The following is a 19371-nucleotide window of genomic DNA, read 5'->3' as shown; positions in this document are numbered from 1 at the left end:
TTAAAATCTCTGACACTGCAGACACGATCTCCACCGTCCCCTCTTATTACCTTCATTTGTTAATGTTGATAATAAAATATTACAGAGATGGTGGTGAATAATGAGGAGACAAAGTTGAACGTATTTATTTATTAGGAGGAATAACGTTAGCGCACTCGGCTGAAGCATTTGGGAAATGGAGACTGAAACTGGGGCGCTCTTACAGTATTCACAACTTTCTGTTTTGTTTGTTTGTTTTTACATCAGTACAGCAGCTGTAACTCAAATTTTCAACATTATTTTGATGAAGTGAAGATAAGATTACATTCCTAAACTAAGATTTGCTTCAGTAATCTTATCTTGACTTGTGAGATCCTAACTTAGGACTAAAAGGACAAAGTTTCTGTAATACGACACCTGGTCTGCTTTTCTGTCACTTACTCTTCTCACCCTGGAGCTTTAGTGTTTTATTTTAGACCAAAAAGTGAAGAACAGAACAGAATTCAGTTTCTATATGACTTCTTATTCAGATGTTCAGTTCCACCTTAAGCAGTGCAGCTGGCACATTCTGGAATGCACATTCAGAATATACCAGCTGCACCATTTAAGGTGGAACAGAACAGTTTGAGTAAGAAGGCAGTTTCAGCATTCATAGTTCTTCGTCTGGATCTTCTAAGAAGTTCCACTGCAGCACTATAAGTTATTCAGTACTTAAGTAGTCTTTTTAGCTGTAGGCTGTTTAGTGATGCCCCCTAGTGGTAGAAATGACTACTTAAAAGGCATCAATCAGAATCAGGACACATCTCTCTGCACTGTGTCTTATGGATGTAGGATGTGAAGCAGAGTCTGAGTATGTTTGTGTGTTGTGTATAATGTGGATAATGTCTGTTTTCAGTTGATCAGAAATCTGTCTCAGCTGTAAATAATCAATATAATTAACATAATAGATCAGCTCTTAAGCACAGTGATGGATGAGTGTCACTCTCACCGTCTCCGTCAATGTCCACTCTCTCACAGTCGTACTCCTCCGCTGTGATTGGACAGCGATATAAAGCTCCAGGGTGACTGTTCCTCAGAGTGCCAAGGCCTCTGGCCCGAGGAGCCCCAACCAGCAGCCTGAAAGAACACAAAGAACCAGAGAGAGTTCTGCTTATTCGCAATAAGGATAAATCCGCTAACATCGCTACTAACAGTCAGTGTAAACCAATGAGAATTTGTTAGCACGTTACTAGAAATGATAGCTCAGATAGTCTTTATAATAAGGGTTCTATGAGAAACCTTTAACTGGTGTAGAACTGTGGAAGTTATTTGAACGGAAGAAGGTTCTTCATGCTTGTATGTCACCAAAATTGAACACGTTAATTGCATCACATCTTTGAAAAGTTGTTCAGCAGTTTTCTTTGAAGCGTTTAGCAGTTAGTGAGTGAAATTCATGTTTGCTGCCAAATGTTGTCAAAAGTGTATTACTGCACCTGTTGTTTGTACCGTGTAACAACATTTACACCAAATATACTACATTTCTGCCAAATATTTTAAGATTACTTCATGGTCAGACCCTCCACCAGAGGACCATCTCCCATAACTCAAACCCTGATTCTGAAGATGTGAAATTATACCAATCCACAGTATTAATACCTTCCTTACCAGATCATTAATCAGAGAGGATTAAAGTGATTCTGCATTAATCATTAATACGTAGTGATGCACATGACTTGTACATGTTTGTCATTTTATGACAATTTTTCTCACATTGTAAACAAAATTAAATTTAAAACCAGTGTTGATGACAAAACAGGCAGTTCTGATGCTCTGAGTTTAACCTGAACTTAAACCTGCTCACTTTTAAAGCCCTGTTGTTTTTGTCTTGTCAGCCATTTCAAACAGCTGCGTTCGGTGCAGTCAGTCATTTTATTAAACCAAGTGTGAGACTGTTACTTATGGTAAATATGGTAATGATGGAACTCCACTGTAGTTTCTGTAATATTAAAAGCCTGCCTGCTGTTTTAATAATAAATCTCAGAAAGATTACACATTATTAAATTTGTAATAAAGGCCTGTTGCTGATCCTCTCGCTGCACTCTGTGTGCTTCCCTCCAATTCTTTATAGCACAGAGCGTGGGGGGAAAAGGGGTATTTTTACATTTCATGGCATGGCTGCTGATATTTTTGGGTGGAGGCGCTGCTCCCTGCCATATTTGGGCTGGCTGGTCCTGGAGAGCTATTTTAAAGTCCCACTGTTGAGCAACAATTCTGGTTACGGCACTTTCTGGGGTTCGAGGAGAGAACAGAGTAACAGTGGAGAGATGGAGAGGAAGAGAAGTGGTAAAGGAAACTTGCACTGAGAGAGAGTTACATGTCTGTACAGTATCTGAGAGCGCAGGAGGAATGAGAACCGAACCTGCTGCTGTTAGAACACCACTCAGCTCCTCGGTTCTATCAGATCACACATGAGCCAGAGCTCGACTCCAACTAAAGCTAAATTTAAAAAGTGAGTGAGTAACAGGTCAGTCAGGCTCCCTCAGCGAGAGCGGAGAGGGAGGTGTGATGTGATGTTGACAGTGTTGGAATAGTCCTGTCTCACCCTCAGCTATTATTACTGTGTGATAAACAGCTGTTTAAAGGGAGACAGACAGACAGACAGACAGCAGAGAGAGGAAGTTATCTGTTATCACTCTAACATGCATTCCTGTTAGACCTGCAGTGTTAGTGAGGTCACACATTCAGTGTAGACATGATTCAATGTACAGTACAGTTATGTATAATATAGTGTAAAATGTAAGGTATAACATATTGTATATATACAATATATAATATAATGTACAATATCATGTATTATATAATACAATGTATACTATTGTGTAACATAAATATAACCCCAAGTAAAAATGTGATTTTTTTGTTATTAATAACTATTATTAGTATTATCTAGAAAAGCCTTTCGTAAAGAAAATACAGAGACTGTGCAGTTTAAGCAGGTGCTAAAGGGTCACTAGGGGGCTGTTTAATATGGTATTTTAGGTGGTTGCTAGGTGTTGCCAGGCAGTTGCTATGGTATCTGTGATGGTTGCTAGGGTGTTGCTAGGTCACTGCTCTGATATCCCACATGGTTAATAGGGTGCTGCTAGTGGACTTAGTAACATCCTTATTTAAGCTGGGTGCCTCTTATTCATTCCACTGGGGAAAAAGTGTTTTTTTTAACAAAGATTGTATAAAAATGGTTCATCCAATCAAAAAGCTATCCATTCCTGATCAGAGTGAACAATCCAGAGTTTGAACAGTGTTGATATCTTGACCATGAGACAAGTGAGTGGACAGAAATCCAGCAGAAGAAGAAGAATATATGACGAATAACAACAGTGTTACGCTTTGCTTTGCCATGTGAAATCACTAACTGATATTAAGTCAGATATTAATGGGTACCTTTAGTTAGAGAGCATAACTGTGCTACATTCTTTTGCATTTTTTTAATTGTGACTTTCTATGCATTCTCTATTCAGTCTTTTTTTAATTTTTCTATTTTAAAAAGTTAAGATTTTCTGGTTTAAAGACTAAACCCCCTTCTGATGGTGGGAGGAACTTTTGGAAAACTGTGTTGTGGTAGATTTTTGCTGACAGGCTGTTTGAAATGTGTTAGTGTTAACTGGTGAACACTGAAGGAAAGCGAATAGATAGCATTACTGCTAGGAAACATTAACAAAAAGCTAAAAGCTAAAGTTAGCAAGTTAGCTACCCTGCTATCTCATCTCCGTTTGGCTCCTTTTCTCTGACTGAAACAGTAAAAACTCATTTCACCATTTTGTGCTGAATAAAGATGGAATCGATGTTTCCTCTAGGAATTAGTTTGACCAAGGTAAGAATTACACTAGTGCTAGCTTGGTTGTATTTATAACCCTGTAGCTCAGTGGTTAGGCTAGCAGTCAGGATTAGGTGACATCACAGGGATTCCTAATGGTTGTATACTATATTTGCTGGGTATGGTGTAGTGTTAGAACATGAAAATGGTAGAAAATAGTAATTCTCTCAAAATAATGAGGTGGAGGGATACAATGCTGCACTAAAGAATATACAGAATAACACAACAAATAACATTAAACTGCAATTTTAGGTTCTATCTTTTAATGACAGTTCTGTATGATCTACGGTACATTTACACTGTTCTAGCCTGTACAGAACCTTTTTTCTCAAACTAAAGCAGAACATATTTCACAGCTCTGTTCACTCGGCTGCTCCTCGGTTCAGTAGTCAGTCTGTATACCACAGAGTTCTGTGGTCACTCTCTGCTGCTCTGGTCACTGTGAGGTTCCTCAGTGTCTGCGTATCTCTGCAGGGTTCTGCTCCCACTGACCTTCCAGCAGCTGCTGTTGTGACTGTATTGTTTCAGTTCTGTTCTGACTCAGTGAACAGACACGCGGCAGTGAAGGAGACAACTGCACGACCTTCATGACCTCCTCCTCACTTATTCACATTTTTACTTCTGCTGCTCTCCTTTTCTCAGCTTCTGTCTCTCTTTGCCCCTAAAGATACCACCCACATCTTCACCCACATCTTCACCCACACTACGCATCTGGGTTTTTTTTTCTTTTTGAATAAAGCCCCCCATCACTCTCTCTGTGTATCTAATGCTGGTCTCTCGTTCCTCTGTCTGTGTGCAGTCATGTGTGCATCAGTGATTGGTGTGTTGAAAGTACAGAGTTGTGGAATCTGTCCTCCAGAACTACAGAACAGCCTGCAGCAGAACATCCAGCAAACCCAGCAAACCAGTAAACTTAGCAAACCCAGCACACTCAGGAAACCCAGCAAACCCAGAACACCCAGCAAAACAGTAAACCTAGCAAACCCAGAACACTCAGGAAACCCAGCAAACCCAGAACACCCAGCAAAACAGTAAACCTAGCAAACCCAGAACACTCAGGAAACCTAGCAAACCCAGAACACCCAGCAAAACAGTAAACCCAGCAAACCCAGAACACCCAGCAAAACAGTAAACCTAGCAAACCCAGAACACTCAGGAAAACCAGCAAATGCAGAACACCCAGCAAAACAGTAAACCCAGCAAACCCAGAACACCCAGCAAAACAGCAAACCCAGTAAACCCATGACACCCAGTAAACCCAGCAAACCAAGAACACCCAGCAAACCCAGAACACCCAGCAAACCAAGAAAACCCAGAACACTCTGAACACCCAGATCACCCAGAACACCCAGCAAACCAAGAAAACCCAGAACACTCTGAACACCCAGAACACCCAGTACACCCAGTAAACCCAGAACAAACAGTAAAGCCAGAACATCCAGCAAACCCAGAACATCCAGCAAACCCAGAACACTCAGAACACTCTGAACACCCAGAACACCCAGTACACCCAGCAAACCCAGAACACGCAGAACACCTAGTAAACCCAGCAAACCCAGAACACCCAGAACAGCCAGCAAACCTAGAACATCCAGTAAAACCAGAAAACCCAGAACACCCAACAAACCCAGCAAACCCAGAACACCCAGTAAACCCAGTAAGCACAATAACACACTAAGACAGTAGGAAGCGCTCTCTGTGTTTATATCAGGGCAGACTGGATACGGTTTAACACAATTTGGCTCAATCATTTTAAACAACTCTGATTAATAATGATTTCATAATGAGGTGCATTAATATAGCCATGTTAATCACAGTGTGGTCTAATTTTGATCATTGATACATCACAAGTATTCAATAATCAGCCCCTTCCCCTGTTGCTGAAGACACTGTAAAACACTCATATGCTAAAAAAATTTAGTTTAAAGGTATAGAAACTGTCTTCAGGGTGAATGTGGAGGAATGTCAGTCTGACTGCTGTAAATTTGTACAGATGACGTTTCTCTGGAACACGGGGAAACACTTTACTGGAACCTGTTTAACTATGTCAAAGAGCCCCAACTGAGGAGCTCTGATTTAGCTTTAGAGTGACGCTTCACTCTGTGTGTGTGTTTATACAGGTGTGTTTGGGCAGGTGTGGCAGGGGGAACCAGTTTCCTGTAAGTGGAGGGGTCGTTGTTTTAGAGGTTTAGGAGCCCACAGCATGTTCAGCCACCTGTTCAGGTGAGTTCTGGATAACAACAGAGATCAGCTCCACAGTAAACACCCACATTGCGGGTTTTGGGAATGTGTGAGTCAGTTTGTGGGGGGTGAGGGGGTGAGGGGGTGTAGTGTGTTGGGGGTGCTGTACCGAAATGACTCACAGACACATCCAATTTCACTGATGGAGGTGGGTGTGGCTTAAAGCTGAAACTGATATGAACTATTAATCTATATTTCAGTCAGCAGAGACCTGAGGAGGAAGAGAGAGCAGAGAACATAGGAAGATCTGAGACACTGAGGAAGGTCTTAGACCCTGAGGAAGATCTTGATTAGTGTCTGTATCTCAGCTCTGTACTGAACACAACCTGCCAGTTTCATTTGTTGAATGTCGGTTCTTCACACGTTCTCCGCAAGATCAACACCCCACTACACTGACCCCTCCTCCACCGAATCCCCACCACACACTCCTTTTGTCCAAGTCCCCTCCCCCCGCTCACACTCAGCCATGGCCTTCAGCTCCTCCCTCCGTCTTCTCTCCTTCCTCTCTCTGCAGCCCCTCCACTCTCACTCCCCTTCACTCTGCCTAATAAAGCTTTAATGTCCGGTTCTGGTTCTGGATCCATGTTATCAGATCAGTCTGCAGTGATACAATACTGAGGTGCTGTGGAGGTTATTGTGGAGTGGTGAGACCACACATCTTATCAGCCTGTCAGGCGGCATTAAATCAGGTCTTTCAGATCGAGTGTAGAAATGACATCTGTCTCTGCTTCACTGAACACGTTTAATTTCCATTCATAATGTTATTCCTCAGTTCTGTTATCACATTTATTCATCATGTAAGGAAAATAATTCAACTGATCAAAGCTGAACATTCATCAATTTATTGTGTTACAAATGATCATTTTAAATCTGCACATACATAAACTGAAAGAAGCATCATTACTGAGTGAGAAGAATAAAAACAGGCTAAAATATGGTAAAGGTGCACTGCTGAGTTAAGTTTTTCACACCATGTCGTTTGTCTGTATGTATTAACGTCGCACACACAGACTCAAAATGAAGGTCTGGCTCGATGTTTAGGCCTCAAATGATCTCAAAATCAGCATCATACTGATAAAGATTTGATGACTATAGTAGACAATTTACTCATATCAGAAGATGAGTTCTCTTTGAATTTTCTTTCAATCGTCAGATTTATCCTCTCAGGGAAGAAGCACAATCCACACCACAGAACAATCTGTGTACAGTTACACATTTCCACCAGAGAGGGCTCCAAATCCCCAAATCTTACACAGTGCAGCTTTAAAGGAGCAGACACGTGAATACAAATAAACTTTATTGATGTTCTGATCTAACAGATCAATAATAAGCATCATTAAGCAGAGGTGGAAAATACTTGAGCAGTTGTAATTTGTTACTGCACTTCAGTGTAAATTTGTAAAGACTTTACTGGAGTGTTATTGGGAATGAAAACGTTCATTCACTAAATGAAATTTCCATGAGAAAAAGTACATGCTTTTCACTGAAAATCACATTTCCATTTAGTTCAGGACTGCCCACAGTGCAGCCCAGGGGGATGTTTAATTTTCAGCCCTCAGCTCACCCCAAACCGCTCTACCACCAAGATAAAATTGTTGGTTTAGACTTTTACAGTTTACTTGTAACAAATCTCTAATTCTAGGAGGTTTTTCCTTTTTCTCATTAGTGAGGCTGTGCATTTTTAAGTTGTCAATAATAAAGTTATCAGCAAAAATCACCTGGAGCCCCAGCGTTCCAAAAAGGACTTCAAAGAAAATCAAAATTGACATATATTTTACCATCATTTAATAATCTTCCCAGTTAAAATAAAAGGCTGCAGCATTACAGATCTGTCTGATCAGACACTGTAACTACTAAATCTGCACTTCATTCACATTCACATTAAAAACAACAGCAACAAACTGACTAAGTAAAAAAAAATCAACAGATAAAATAAAAAAATAAACTGAATAATAAACAGACTAAATAAAAAATAAACTGACTAAATAAAAGAAAAAAATAAACTGACTAAATTAAAAAATTAAAAACAAATTGACTAAATACACAGACTAAATAAAAAGTGAAAAATTAAGTAACTTAATTAAAACTAATAATCTGACTTTACTCTAACAGCTTTATTTATTCATGGACGAGGAAACAGCTGAGCTACATCCAACAACTATTCACACCAAAACTGTACTGGAATGCAGAGAGAGAGAGAGAGAGAGAGAGAGAGAGAGAGAGAGAGAGAGAGAGAGAGAGAGAGAGAGAGAGAGAGTGGGCAAGTGGAAAAAGAATGAGAAATGAACAGAGGAGTTAGACAGACAGAGACAGCTGACACACATTACAGAGTGAATCAGTCATCCAGAGTGAATTCTCACAGGAGAAACTGAGAACATCCACACATTAGGAGTCACTGAGGAACTGAGGAACTGAGGATCTAAAAAACTGAGGAATTGAGGATCTGAGGAGCTGAACGACAGTCTGACTGAACACTACAACTGAACACTAACTACTACAAATAAACTGTACTGATTAAGTTTTCTGTTACTTTCTGATTTTTTAGTCTTCTGACTCTCTCCACAGAGTTCAATGGGTGGAGTCACTCAACGTGGCCAAGAACCAATAACCAATAACTAATAACCAATAACTAATAACCAGTAACCAATAGTTTTTAGAGTTTTTTTATACAGCACTTTTTACAGCAGCCGTTTTTATAAAGCAGCTTTACAGAAATCACCAAGGGCAACAGTGGCAAGAAAAACTCGAGAGAACCGAGAACCGAGACACCAAAAGGGGAACACATCCTCCTCTGGTCCACACAGGACAGCAGAACAAAAACACAACTGTCTACTTCAAAAGGAATGACAGTCAACAATTTTGTTGGTTCATCTAAATTAATATGGATTTTTTATTTGGAGTTCTGAGGGGGTGTTCTTCCAGAACGTAAGATAATGTTTGGGGTTAAAGTACCTGTGAAGGGGTCTACTTTTCTGCAGGGGGGCTTGAAAATGTAGAGCTGAACCAAAACTATTGGTGGTGTTGAGGTTTCCAGGGAGATGCCACTGTCAATCACTGTGCCCTCCGACACACCCACACAGCTCACAGAGTTTTTGGAGCATTTATCTTCCATACACTGTAATAATTTATATTTATTTATTTATTTATATCTAGTTTATTTATACAGAACCTTTCATATACAGTAGTGATTCAAATTAGACAAACAGAAAAATAACAGCATTAGATAATAATACAGCTTCTAACACTCCTGAGATCCAGCACCTCATAAGAAGAGCATAAGAAGTAAGGAATGCAGTAGTGATTATACTTGAGTCCAGCTCCCTGAGTGAGGAAGAGCGCCAAAATGTACCGCTTTCACTGCTAAACAGCAGTCGTAACCGAACAACACCGGGAGTAATTCTAACCTCTAAACTGAACATCAGCACTTGGCATAGCAAACTTTTAGACCCTCCAAAAAGCTGATAAAACTTAAAAGAACATTTAGATGTTAAAGAAAAAGATAAAAGATATATAATGAAATACCAAATAAAATAAAATAAGGGACAAAAAGAAATAAAAATGGTGATTAAGACACAGTGCAGAGCTAAACAACAGGCAATAGAAAACAAGAACATTTTCAATCTGGACTTAAAGATGGCCAACTCCAGCAGTTCCAGCAGTTGGCAGCATAGTGACTGATTGCTGCCTCACCCTGTTCGGTTCTTATTGTGGGTTCTGCTAACTGACCAGTCCCGAGTGATCGGAGAGGCCTGTGTACTTCCAGTAGATCAGATATGTTTACTATCAAAAACAAAAAAATAAACATTTGAAACCATGTTTGCTGGTTTTAATTTAGCAACCTGGCGTAACATATACTACACATTCACCATCATCTGTGGATGAAGTAAGTGTTTATATATGTGTGTACATGTGTGTGTGTCGAGGGGTCGTTTGGGGGAGTCAGTGTGGAACATACCACTCAGTGCACTCTTTACAGACTATTTCTGTAACCTGACGTGTGTGTGTGTGTGTGTGTCTGAGAGCAAATGCAGTTCAGCCTGTTTAATGTAAATACACACTCAGATATATAATAACTGATACACACAGATGCTTCATATTCAGCCTGATATGTGCTTAAATACCTGCAGTGGGAGTGAATTCTGTACTTCAGTAAATCTGATGTGAGGAGAATTTAAATTAGCACATACCCCCCGTCCCCCACTCTCTCTCTCTCTCTCTCTCTCTCTCTCTCTCCTGCTCTCTCTCTGTTTCTCTCAGTTCACACTGGGACCTTATATAAAGAAAATACTACAGTGAGAGGGTGAGAGAAAGCGAGATAAAATGAGTGAGTGAGAGAGCAAGAGACTGAGTGAGAGAGTGAGTGAGTAAAAGAATGAGAGAATGCACACAGTGAGGGAGAAGAAATAATGAGTTGGTCGGGGGGCATCGGGGGGCATCGGGGGTCTGGCAGGGTTACAGTCATTGTCAGCTTTTTTGTGAGATTTCTTGTGTGATTTTGATGTAAATGAGCTCTCCCTGTGTTTGAGTCTGTATTCAGACTGAACTCCACAGCTCACTGAACTCTAACACACAACTAATGACCCTGAATCCACCGAGAGACGCTCCACACGACATTCACACAACTTTAATCTGATTAAACTGATTAAAAAATATAAATATTCATTTTTAATCTTCACTATGAACGGCATATCAAATCACTCCTGGCAGAGCAGCTACAGAGCAGCTGGATTCATCAAAGACACAGAGTGTCCATTAGCATTTTCTTCTTACGTCAACACTGTCACAGCTTCTTTTCTTCTGTTACCCCTTAAATTGTGTAGCATTACACTCCACTTGTACAGTAATAACAAGATGTAATGTAACTGCTGCAACTTTTAAGGTGGAACAAAAATTTAAAGAAGCTGGAAAAAAAAGAAACTAACTGCAGCTTCATGATGTGAAAGCTGGTACAGTATGTAAACAAAACAGGAGCTGTATTGATCGGACTGCACAGCTCGTACATCAGGAGATGAAGCAGCTAGTGTGCGATCTATGGATCAATATTAATAATACATTGAAAGTAATATCAGTCTGTAAATGTCATGCTCTGATTCTCCATCCTGATTTTGCAGAACTTCAGGAGAGATTTAATTAAAACACACAAAAAATGATTTGAACAACCTCATAATTCAGAGGGTGCATAGACATTTGGGGGGAAAATGGACACAAGACAAAACAATTATTTACACTACAGTAGCTTATCAAACCTCTTCACTGTGTTAAAGTAACTCCTTTGAACAGAACGATTATTTACACTACAGTAACTTATCTAACCTCCTCGCTGTGTTACAGTAACTCCTCTGAACAGAATGATTATTTACACTACAGTAACTTATCAAACCTCCTAGCTGTATTACAGTAACTCCTCTGAACAGAACGATTATTTACACTACAGTAACTTATCAAACCTCCTAGCTGTATTACAGTAACTCCTCTGGACAGAACGATTATTTACAGTACAGTAACTTATCTAACCTCCTCGCTGTGTTACAGTAACTCTTCTGAACAGAACGATTACTTATGCTACAGTAACTTATCAAACCTCCTCGTTGTATTACAGTAACTTCTCCGGAACAGAACGATTAGTTACACAGCTGTACAGATGTTTATATCCGTCTATAATATTCTGTATATATAAAAGGTTTTATAGTATCTACTCAGACCTGTATGTAATAATGTTCACACTTCTCTTCAGCTCCTTCACATCTCTTTATTATTCTTTATTCTATTTATTGTATTGCTCTGTTATTCTTCTCTTAGCTTAATCCTTGTTATACGTCTGTGTTCTTGTCTGGTCTGTTCAGGGTGTCAATGTCATTCATATTTGACTCACCAAGACTGATTACTTGTGCGTGTAACATACTTGGTGAAATAAACTGGGTCTGACTCTGATATATACAAAATAAAATCCTTGAATTTACAACAGTGTAAGATTTACGTGAGACAATATTTTATACTAAACAGCTACTGACTTTAATAAACCTCTGGTGGACAGATATGCAGCTGTAAGGAGCCCCTCTTTGATCAGGCTGGAACATCAGCTCTCTTTCGTACAGCACTGTACAGAAATTCAGAATAGCAGCTCTGACATTATTATAAACACACCCACACGCACCCACACACACACACACACACACACACACACACACTACAAGACCTTGTATAGTACAGCTCAATCAATACAGTCCAACCTGCTCCTCTAACGTCCAGACCTTCAGCTTCAGAGAAGCCTCTTTAAGTAACCCTCACCCTCACATTCACCGATCACCAGAGAGCAAAAACAGGAGCGGGGAGCAGAATAACAGAAACACTATATGACATACTCACTGGCCATTTTATCAGAAACATCCATGATAGTACCACGCAAAAAAGCAGCCTGCACCACTTCATTTATTTAATATCCAGTCAAAACAGCCATTAAGCACAAGTTACTAACTGATCAGGAGAGATAAAATATAATTTATTCCACATCAGCTTCTTTCCAAGAAAATTACCCTTAGAGCGGTTCACTTAGTTTTTGTGTCATGTTATGAATTGATATGGTCACATGCCGCGTCCCGAACCACACACTTCTGTACTTCACCTGCTACACTAATGAGTGCGCTTCTAATGGGATATGCTCTATTTTTACACACTATTTAGTGAGCTAGTGTGTGGTTTGGGACGGGTCACTTGTAACACAGTGGGAAATCTCCGTTCAGCCGTTTAGATTTCAGCTTTCATTTTTTATCACTACAGCAACAAATCAAATAAAATCAGGACAATACAATCAAATATATCAGTAAATATGGTCTAAAAATTAGATTTAAAAAAGTGTTTAAAAGTGCATTTTACTGCCTTTGCTGGATTAGTTATCGCTTTATCTCATTACACACAGACACTGCACTGCTGAGTGAACCTGAAGTTGCTACCAAAATGGTGGCAGCGTGACTGTAACGTTATCTGAATACTATCTATTCAGCCACTCTGGGGCTCAGAACTGACCTGACTGCACACACTTTAACTCTCTGCTCCTCAACCTGTGTGTGTTTTAGTATCACATCCCAAAGTGACCATCAGGGGATGAGTGAGGTGATAGCCTTACAGCGCTAACTTAAACAACAGAACTACTGTAAATGTATACATAAAACACAAAAATATGAACTCCACCTACAAAGAACACACACAGGTATTTGCTATGTTCAAATGAATTTAAAGTTAAGATATTTTTAAAATTATTTTCAGCAGTTACAGTTAAAACAATTGGGGAGTGCTGTGGCCCCCTCGCCCCCCCATCCTGACCCGCACCCATTTCCCACGTCCCTGCCTCCGGTGTGTATGTTTGAGAGAGACGGAGCTGAACGCAGCTCTAATGCAGATCTCTGCAGGAATGCTGATCTAAAAGCGTCTCTCGTTGCCGCTGCAGGACGAGTTCATGGTTTATTTTTGATCACTTCAGGCTGGAAGTGAACCTGTTTTCAGTCCTAAATTTCCAGGTCACATTCCTGTGGGTCTGTTTACAGTATTAAACCCCCAGAGAGGGAGAGAGAGAGAGAGAGAGAGAGAGAGAGAGAGAGAACACCAAAGCTGTGGGCTACTGTAACCCGGCGCCTTCATAAAGAGGAGCGAACAGAGGAGTCAGACAGATCAGTGAGCTCCTCTCGCTCCAGGCTACACACTCACAGTTCACCGTCAGGAAGCAGAGCAGCGGCCGACACTGAGGGGTTTGTGTGAATCAGTTCTTCAGTTACACTTCTTTAAGGTTCTCTCTCTTTAATGTGACGCTGAGATTAGATATCAGTGAGGTTACGGTTAGTGTGGCCTGATTCCTGCAGTGGCACCTCTGAGGAGCTCCAGAGGTCATTACCAACGAAAATGAGTCATTTTTATCTTACCAATCACATTGTAGCTCAGGCATGAGTCAAAACATGACACACAACAGATGGACTTCAGAAGTAGAGTGTCGGTCAGATCACTTTACATCCACAACAGTTTTAATGTACAGCCACTAAAAGACAACGTGACTCATCTCTGAAGTCATCAGAGCCCATTAGTGAATTAAACACCTCTTTACCATTGCAGCACTTCAGCAGGAGGAGCTTCAGAGCGTCTTCACAGAAACACACAACACTTCAGATCAAATATTCACAACCTTAGATCAGATCAGTATTTACAGTTACCGTCCAATACCTGCTTTATCTGATCAATATTAATAACGTTAAATCAGGTGATGGAATTTAATCAACTCATGTGGTGCTGGAGAGCAGAGAAAAGATCAGGGACCAAAACTGTGATCTTCTAACTGTGATCTAAGTGAAGTCTTCTAACTGTGATCTAACTAAGATCTTCTAACTGTGATCTGTGATCTTCTATGATCTTCTGTGATCTTCTATGATCTTCTATGATCTTCTGTGATCTGTGATCTAACTGTGTTCTTCTGTGATCTTCTAACTGTGTTCTTCTAACTGCGATCTTCTGTGACCTTACTGTGATCTTCCTACTGTGATCAAACTGTGATCTTCTAACTGTGATCTTCTGTGATGTTCTAACCTCTATATTCATAACTTTAATTAAAAACTGCACATTCTGACTACTGATTACTGTGTTTATGTTTATTTTTGTTTCATCTAATGTGACGATACAGAGTTTTTACTGTATTTATGTTTATTCTAGTGTTATATAGCTGTTTTACTGTATTATGTTTATTTGTTTTTAATTTAATGTTATTCGATGGTTTTACTGTATTTATGTTTGTTCTAATGTTCTAATCATTAAAATAATGTTTACAGTTTTCATTCATGGCTGCTGAAGACTTTTGCCCAGTACTGTATATGTAACGACCTACTGTGTGTATATATATGTATGATACAGTATAGTACAGTATAGTACAGTACGACACACTGCATTACAGTTTGATATGATATGAAACACTGTGATGTGTGTCATTTGTTTTATTGTTTGTTTGTAGTAAACTGTAAGTGAATGTAAAGTGTAACTGTGGTGTTCCTGTGGTCAGTCCGAGTGGGGTCAGTCTGAGCGGTCAGTCTGAGTGGGGTCAGTCTGAGTGGTCAGGCTGAGTGGCCATGTCTCTGTGTGATTATGTTTAACTGTAATGATCTGTTCTTCTCTAATACATCATCAATATTGTAGTTATTAATCGTTTATTATCTGTTACTCCTGTGAGTGGGTTTAGTGCAGATGATCGTTCAGAGAAATCAGAGGCTCTGATTGATCAGGCAGATGGTGAGAGACGAGGAGCTGAGCTAATTCTGACATCATCATTTATTCATGATCTGAACTACCAGTCCTTACAGGAACTGATCAATATCAGCCTAGTGACACCATACACACATACACACATACACACATACACACACACATACATACATCTCTCTGATCTCTGTCTCACAGCCTATATATATATTATATATATATATATATATATATATATATATATATATATATATGTATGTATGTATATATATATGTGTGTATATATATATATATATATATATATATATATATATATATACACACTCACATACATACACATACAGTGCTGTGAAAAAGTATTAAAGTATTTACCCCTCCACAATTTCTTCTATTTTTTTTTTCATATCTGTCACACGTGAATGTTTCAGATCATCAAACTATTTTTAATATCAGACAGTGACAACCCAACTAAACACAAAATGCTGTTTTTAAAGGATGATTTCATTTATTGAAGGAAAATGCTGTTCAGCCCTACCTGACCCTGTGTAAAAAAGTAATTGCCCCCTTAGCTACTAAATCAACCAGTTAACCATATTCAACTGACTATTAGGTTTAATTTTACTGCCACACCCAGCTATGATCACTGCCAGACCTGCTAAATCTAAACATCACTTAAAAAGAACCTGTGTGGCAATGTGAAGCAGCTAGAAGGTCTCAAAAACAGCACATGATGCCACGTTCTAAAGAGATTCAAATACAGATGTGAAACAAAGTCATTGAAATGTACCAGTGGAAAGGGTTACAAAGCCATTGTTAAGGTTCTGGGACTCCAGAGAACCACAAAGAGACCTGTTATCCACAAATGGAGAAAACCTGGAACAGTGGTGAACCTTCCCAGGAGGGACCGTCCTACCAGAATTTCACGAAGGGCGAATTGATGACTCCTCCAGGAGGTCATAAAAAATCCTAGATGACCTAAAGAACTGCAGGCCTCACTCATCTCAGTTAAGGTCAATGTACATAATTCCACAACAAGACAGACGCTGGGTAAAAATGGCATCCATGGGAGAGCTGCAAGGCACAAACTACTGCTGACCAAAAAGAACACGAAGACTTGTCTCACATTTGTCCAAAAATATTTGGATGACCCCCAAACGTTTGGGATAATATTCTGTGGACTATTGAGACAAAGGTGGAATTTTTGAAAGACATGGGTCCCATTACATCTGGTGTAAAGCTAACACTGCATTCCACCATAAGAACATCACACCAACAGTGAAACATGGTGGTGGTAGTATGATGGTCTTTTGCAGGACCGGGATGACTTGTCATAATTGATGGAATCATGAATTCTGCTCTCTTTCAGAAAATCCTGAAGGAGAACATTCACCCACCAGCTCAAGTGCAGTTGGGTTGTTCAGCAGGACAATAAACCAAAGCACACAAGCAAGTCCACCCTGAATGGCTCAGAAGAAACTAAATGACTAAATGACTAAAGGTTTTGCAGTGGCTGAGTCAAAGTCCTGACTTGAATCCTATTGAGATGCTATGGTGAGACCTTAAATGGGCAGTTCACGCTCGAAAACCCTCCAATGTAACAATTCTGCAAAGAAGAGTGGGCCAGGATTCCTCCACAGTGATGTAAAAGACTCATTACAAGTTATTGCAAATGTTTAATTGCAGTTGTTACTGTCATATGTATATATACACACACAAAAACATTTCTTGTATATATCTTTCTTTCTCTCTCTCTCTCTCTCTCTGTATAATTGGTATTTATGTGGTGAGTGCAGGTGTTCAGTGTTGTAGAAGTGCTGATTATCAGTCACTGAGAAAAGATTATCAAGACAGAATTTATCACAATAACAATCACGACTTGATATCGTTCAGCTCTGACAGAATTAAACTAGCAGCAGCAGCTGTTTATCATCCACTCTGTGTCCTGAGTGACTCTACAGCACTGCAGCCAATCAGAGCTCTGGATCAGTCTGAAGTGCAGTTTAGTCAGAAATGCTCCCTCACTGTTACCTCCCCACACACACACCCCCCGCTGATTCAGCGCCGCACTTTCACCCTCAGTAAATCACTGCGTACTGGAGTGCACACACGTGCAGACAGAGTGCATAACTGTAATGAAATGCCTTCATCCAGAGCACTTCACTCAGTCACCCAGTCACTCAGAGAAGGAGACGCAGCAGCTCTGACATCCGCCTGAGATCCTCACCATCAAAACCGAATCACATCTCCAAAATCAGACTTTACAGGAGGAGGAAAAACATCATTAACTCACAATGGAAGTTATTTTTTTCTAATTTCTATTTTTTTCTATTTTTTCTAACTGACCAATTTTGTCAGTTTGTTTATCATTAAAATTTTAACTGAATGTAAAGAGAAACTGGAGCTTAGGATTCATGCAAAAAAGAAAAATTCTGAAAATGGAGACACAAGGCTGAGCAACAGTGATAACATGCAGCACATTAAAGGGACACTTTTTCAGCCTAAACGCTGCTTTTCTGCCAGACTGCATATTTGATCACCACAGAATGATTGATGCAGAATGTGCTGTATTAATTATATATCGCTATTGTCAGAACAAAACCTCATATCTCCAAAATGGTAACTTTACAGGAGAAGGAAAAAACTTACTTCACATTTAATGTAAGTCAATGGAACCAGACTTATTTCCAAGTGATTTTGGGTCACTTTTTTAGTCTATTCATCATGAAATTGAAAGACAATGCAAAGTGTAACAAGTATTTTCAAATTATGGCAAAAACTGCAAAATGCCAAAAATGGAGAAATGAGGTTTTGAGTTCTTTTTAAAAACTGTAACAATGTTTAGGCCCCATGATACGGGCCCTTCAACCATTTAGATAGATAGATAGATAGATAAATAGACATATATCAATATACAATATATATATATATATATATATATATATATATATACACATACAAGTGTAATGTGTTTACTCACCAGCTCTTTGGCTGTGGTGAGAGCTGCTGATGAAGAGCTAGAGAGAATCCGAAGAAGCTGCCCGGCTCTCCCTCCTTGTTCAGAGTGTCTGTGGTGTCCAGATTAAAAGCTGAGATCGGCACAGAGAAGACCACCAGCAGCAGGCCGATCAGTCCTGCCCAGCGGCCCACCATGCTGCTCCGGCACTCCAGATCCATAACACAGTCCACACACTGATGTAGATGTTCCAGAGCAGATACGGGTTCCCTGAAGGACTACCAGAAGAGCAAGTACTCTAATAGAGCAAACCGAAGCGACATGAGCGGCTCTCTCAGCCCTGCTCTCTCTCTCTCTCTGCTGACACTCGGTGTGGTGTGTGAGCGTGACCGTGGTGGGCTAATGTGTGTTAGTGTGTGGGGGGGGTGAGAGTCTGCAGCGTCCCCCCGTGTGTCCCCCCTCGCTCTGAGACACACACATAGAGGACAAGTGCTTTGAATAGCCTGCTCCTCCCCCCTTTCTCTCCCTCTCTCTCTCTCTCTCTCTCTCTCTCTCAGCTGACACCAACACTCAGGGGACGACTGCCAAAATACCAGGCAAGGTTGTTGGGATACTTGGACACAACTGAATAGAAAAAAGAAAAAAGAAATGCAAACCAAAGGGTGCAGGATTTATACCTGTTAAAGGGCCTGTATGACACATTCTCATGTACTGGTTCCATGTTTGTGAGGTTTTTATGAATCAAAAACAGTAATACTGAATTCGTAAATTACTATTTTCCAGGCTCCCTTTATTCCTTCCAGTTGAGGGCTTTAAATCCAGACTGTGAATCCAGTGTCCGGTCCTGGATTTCATGGTCACTGGCAGTTAACTGAACTGCTGCTGTGAATGACTGGCCGTCTGCTGTCATATCTTCCAGCAACTGCAAAATCCAGGACTGGAAAACTGGACTCAAAGCACAAATGCAAAAGAAACCCTGCACTCAGAGTTAAACAGCTTTATTACTGTGCCTCTTAGATGCAAATAACCTCACACTGGCTGTCCTGAGTTGTTCACAAAACATAAAATGTGAATGGTTGGGGCTAAACAGGCAGACAGACAGACAGACAGAAAG

The 19371-nt window shown here is 40.0% G+C and overlaps 1 protein-coding gene across 1 annotated transcript in view; it reads right to left on the bottom strand.

The window, feature by feature from the left end:
- Positions 1-18749, bottom strand: part of itga7 (integrin, alpha 7) — a 45672-nt gene extending 26923 nt beyond the window's left edge. Inside the window, exons 1-2 of the mRNA XM_036559458.1 lie at positions 18282-18749; positions 968-1095 (exon numbers count right to left, since the gene is read on the bottom strand). Of these exons, the coding sequence (XP_036415351.1) occupies positions 968-1095; positions 18282-18478 (325 nt within the window). The 5' untranslated portion in view covers positions 18479-18749. The remainder of the gene's footprint in view (positions 1-967; positions 1096-18281) is intronic.
- Positions 18750-19371: the final 622 nt, after the last annotated feature.

Source organism: Colossoma macropomum, unplaced genomic scaffold (genome assembly GCF_904425465.1).
Source record: "Colossoma macropomum unplaced genomic scaffold, Colossoma_macropomum, whole genome shotgun sequence".
Taxonomy (NCBI): domain Eukaryota; kingdom Metazoa; phylum Chordata; class Actinopteri; order Characiformes; family Serrasalmidae; genus Colossoma; species Colossoma macropomum.
Note: the sequence above shows the minus strand (reverse complement) of the source record. Positions and strands in the feature narration are given on the sequence as shown.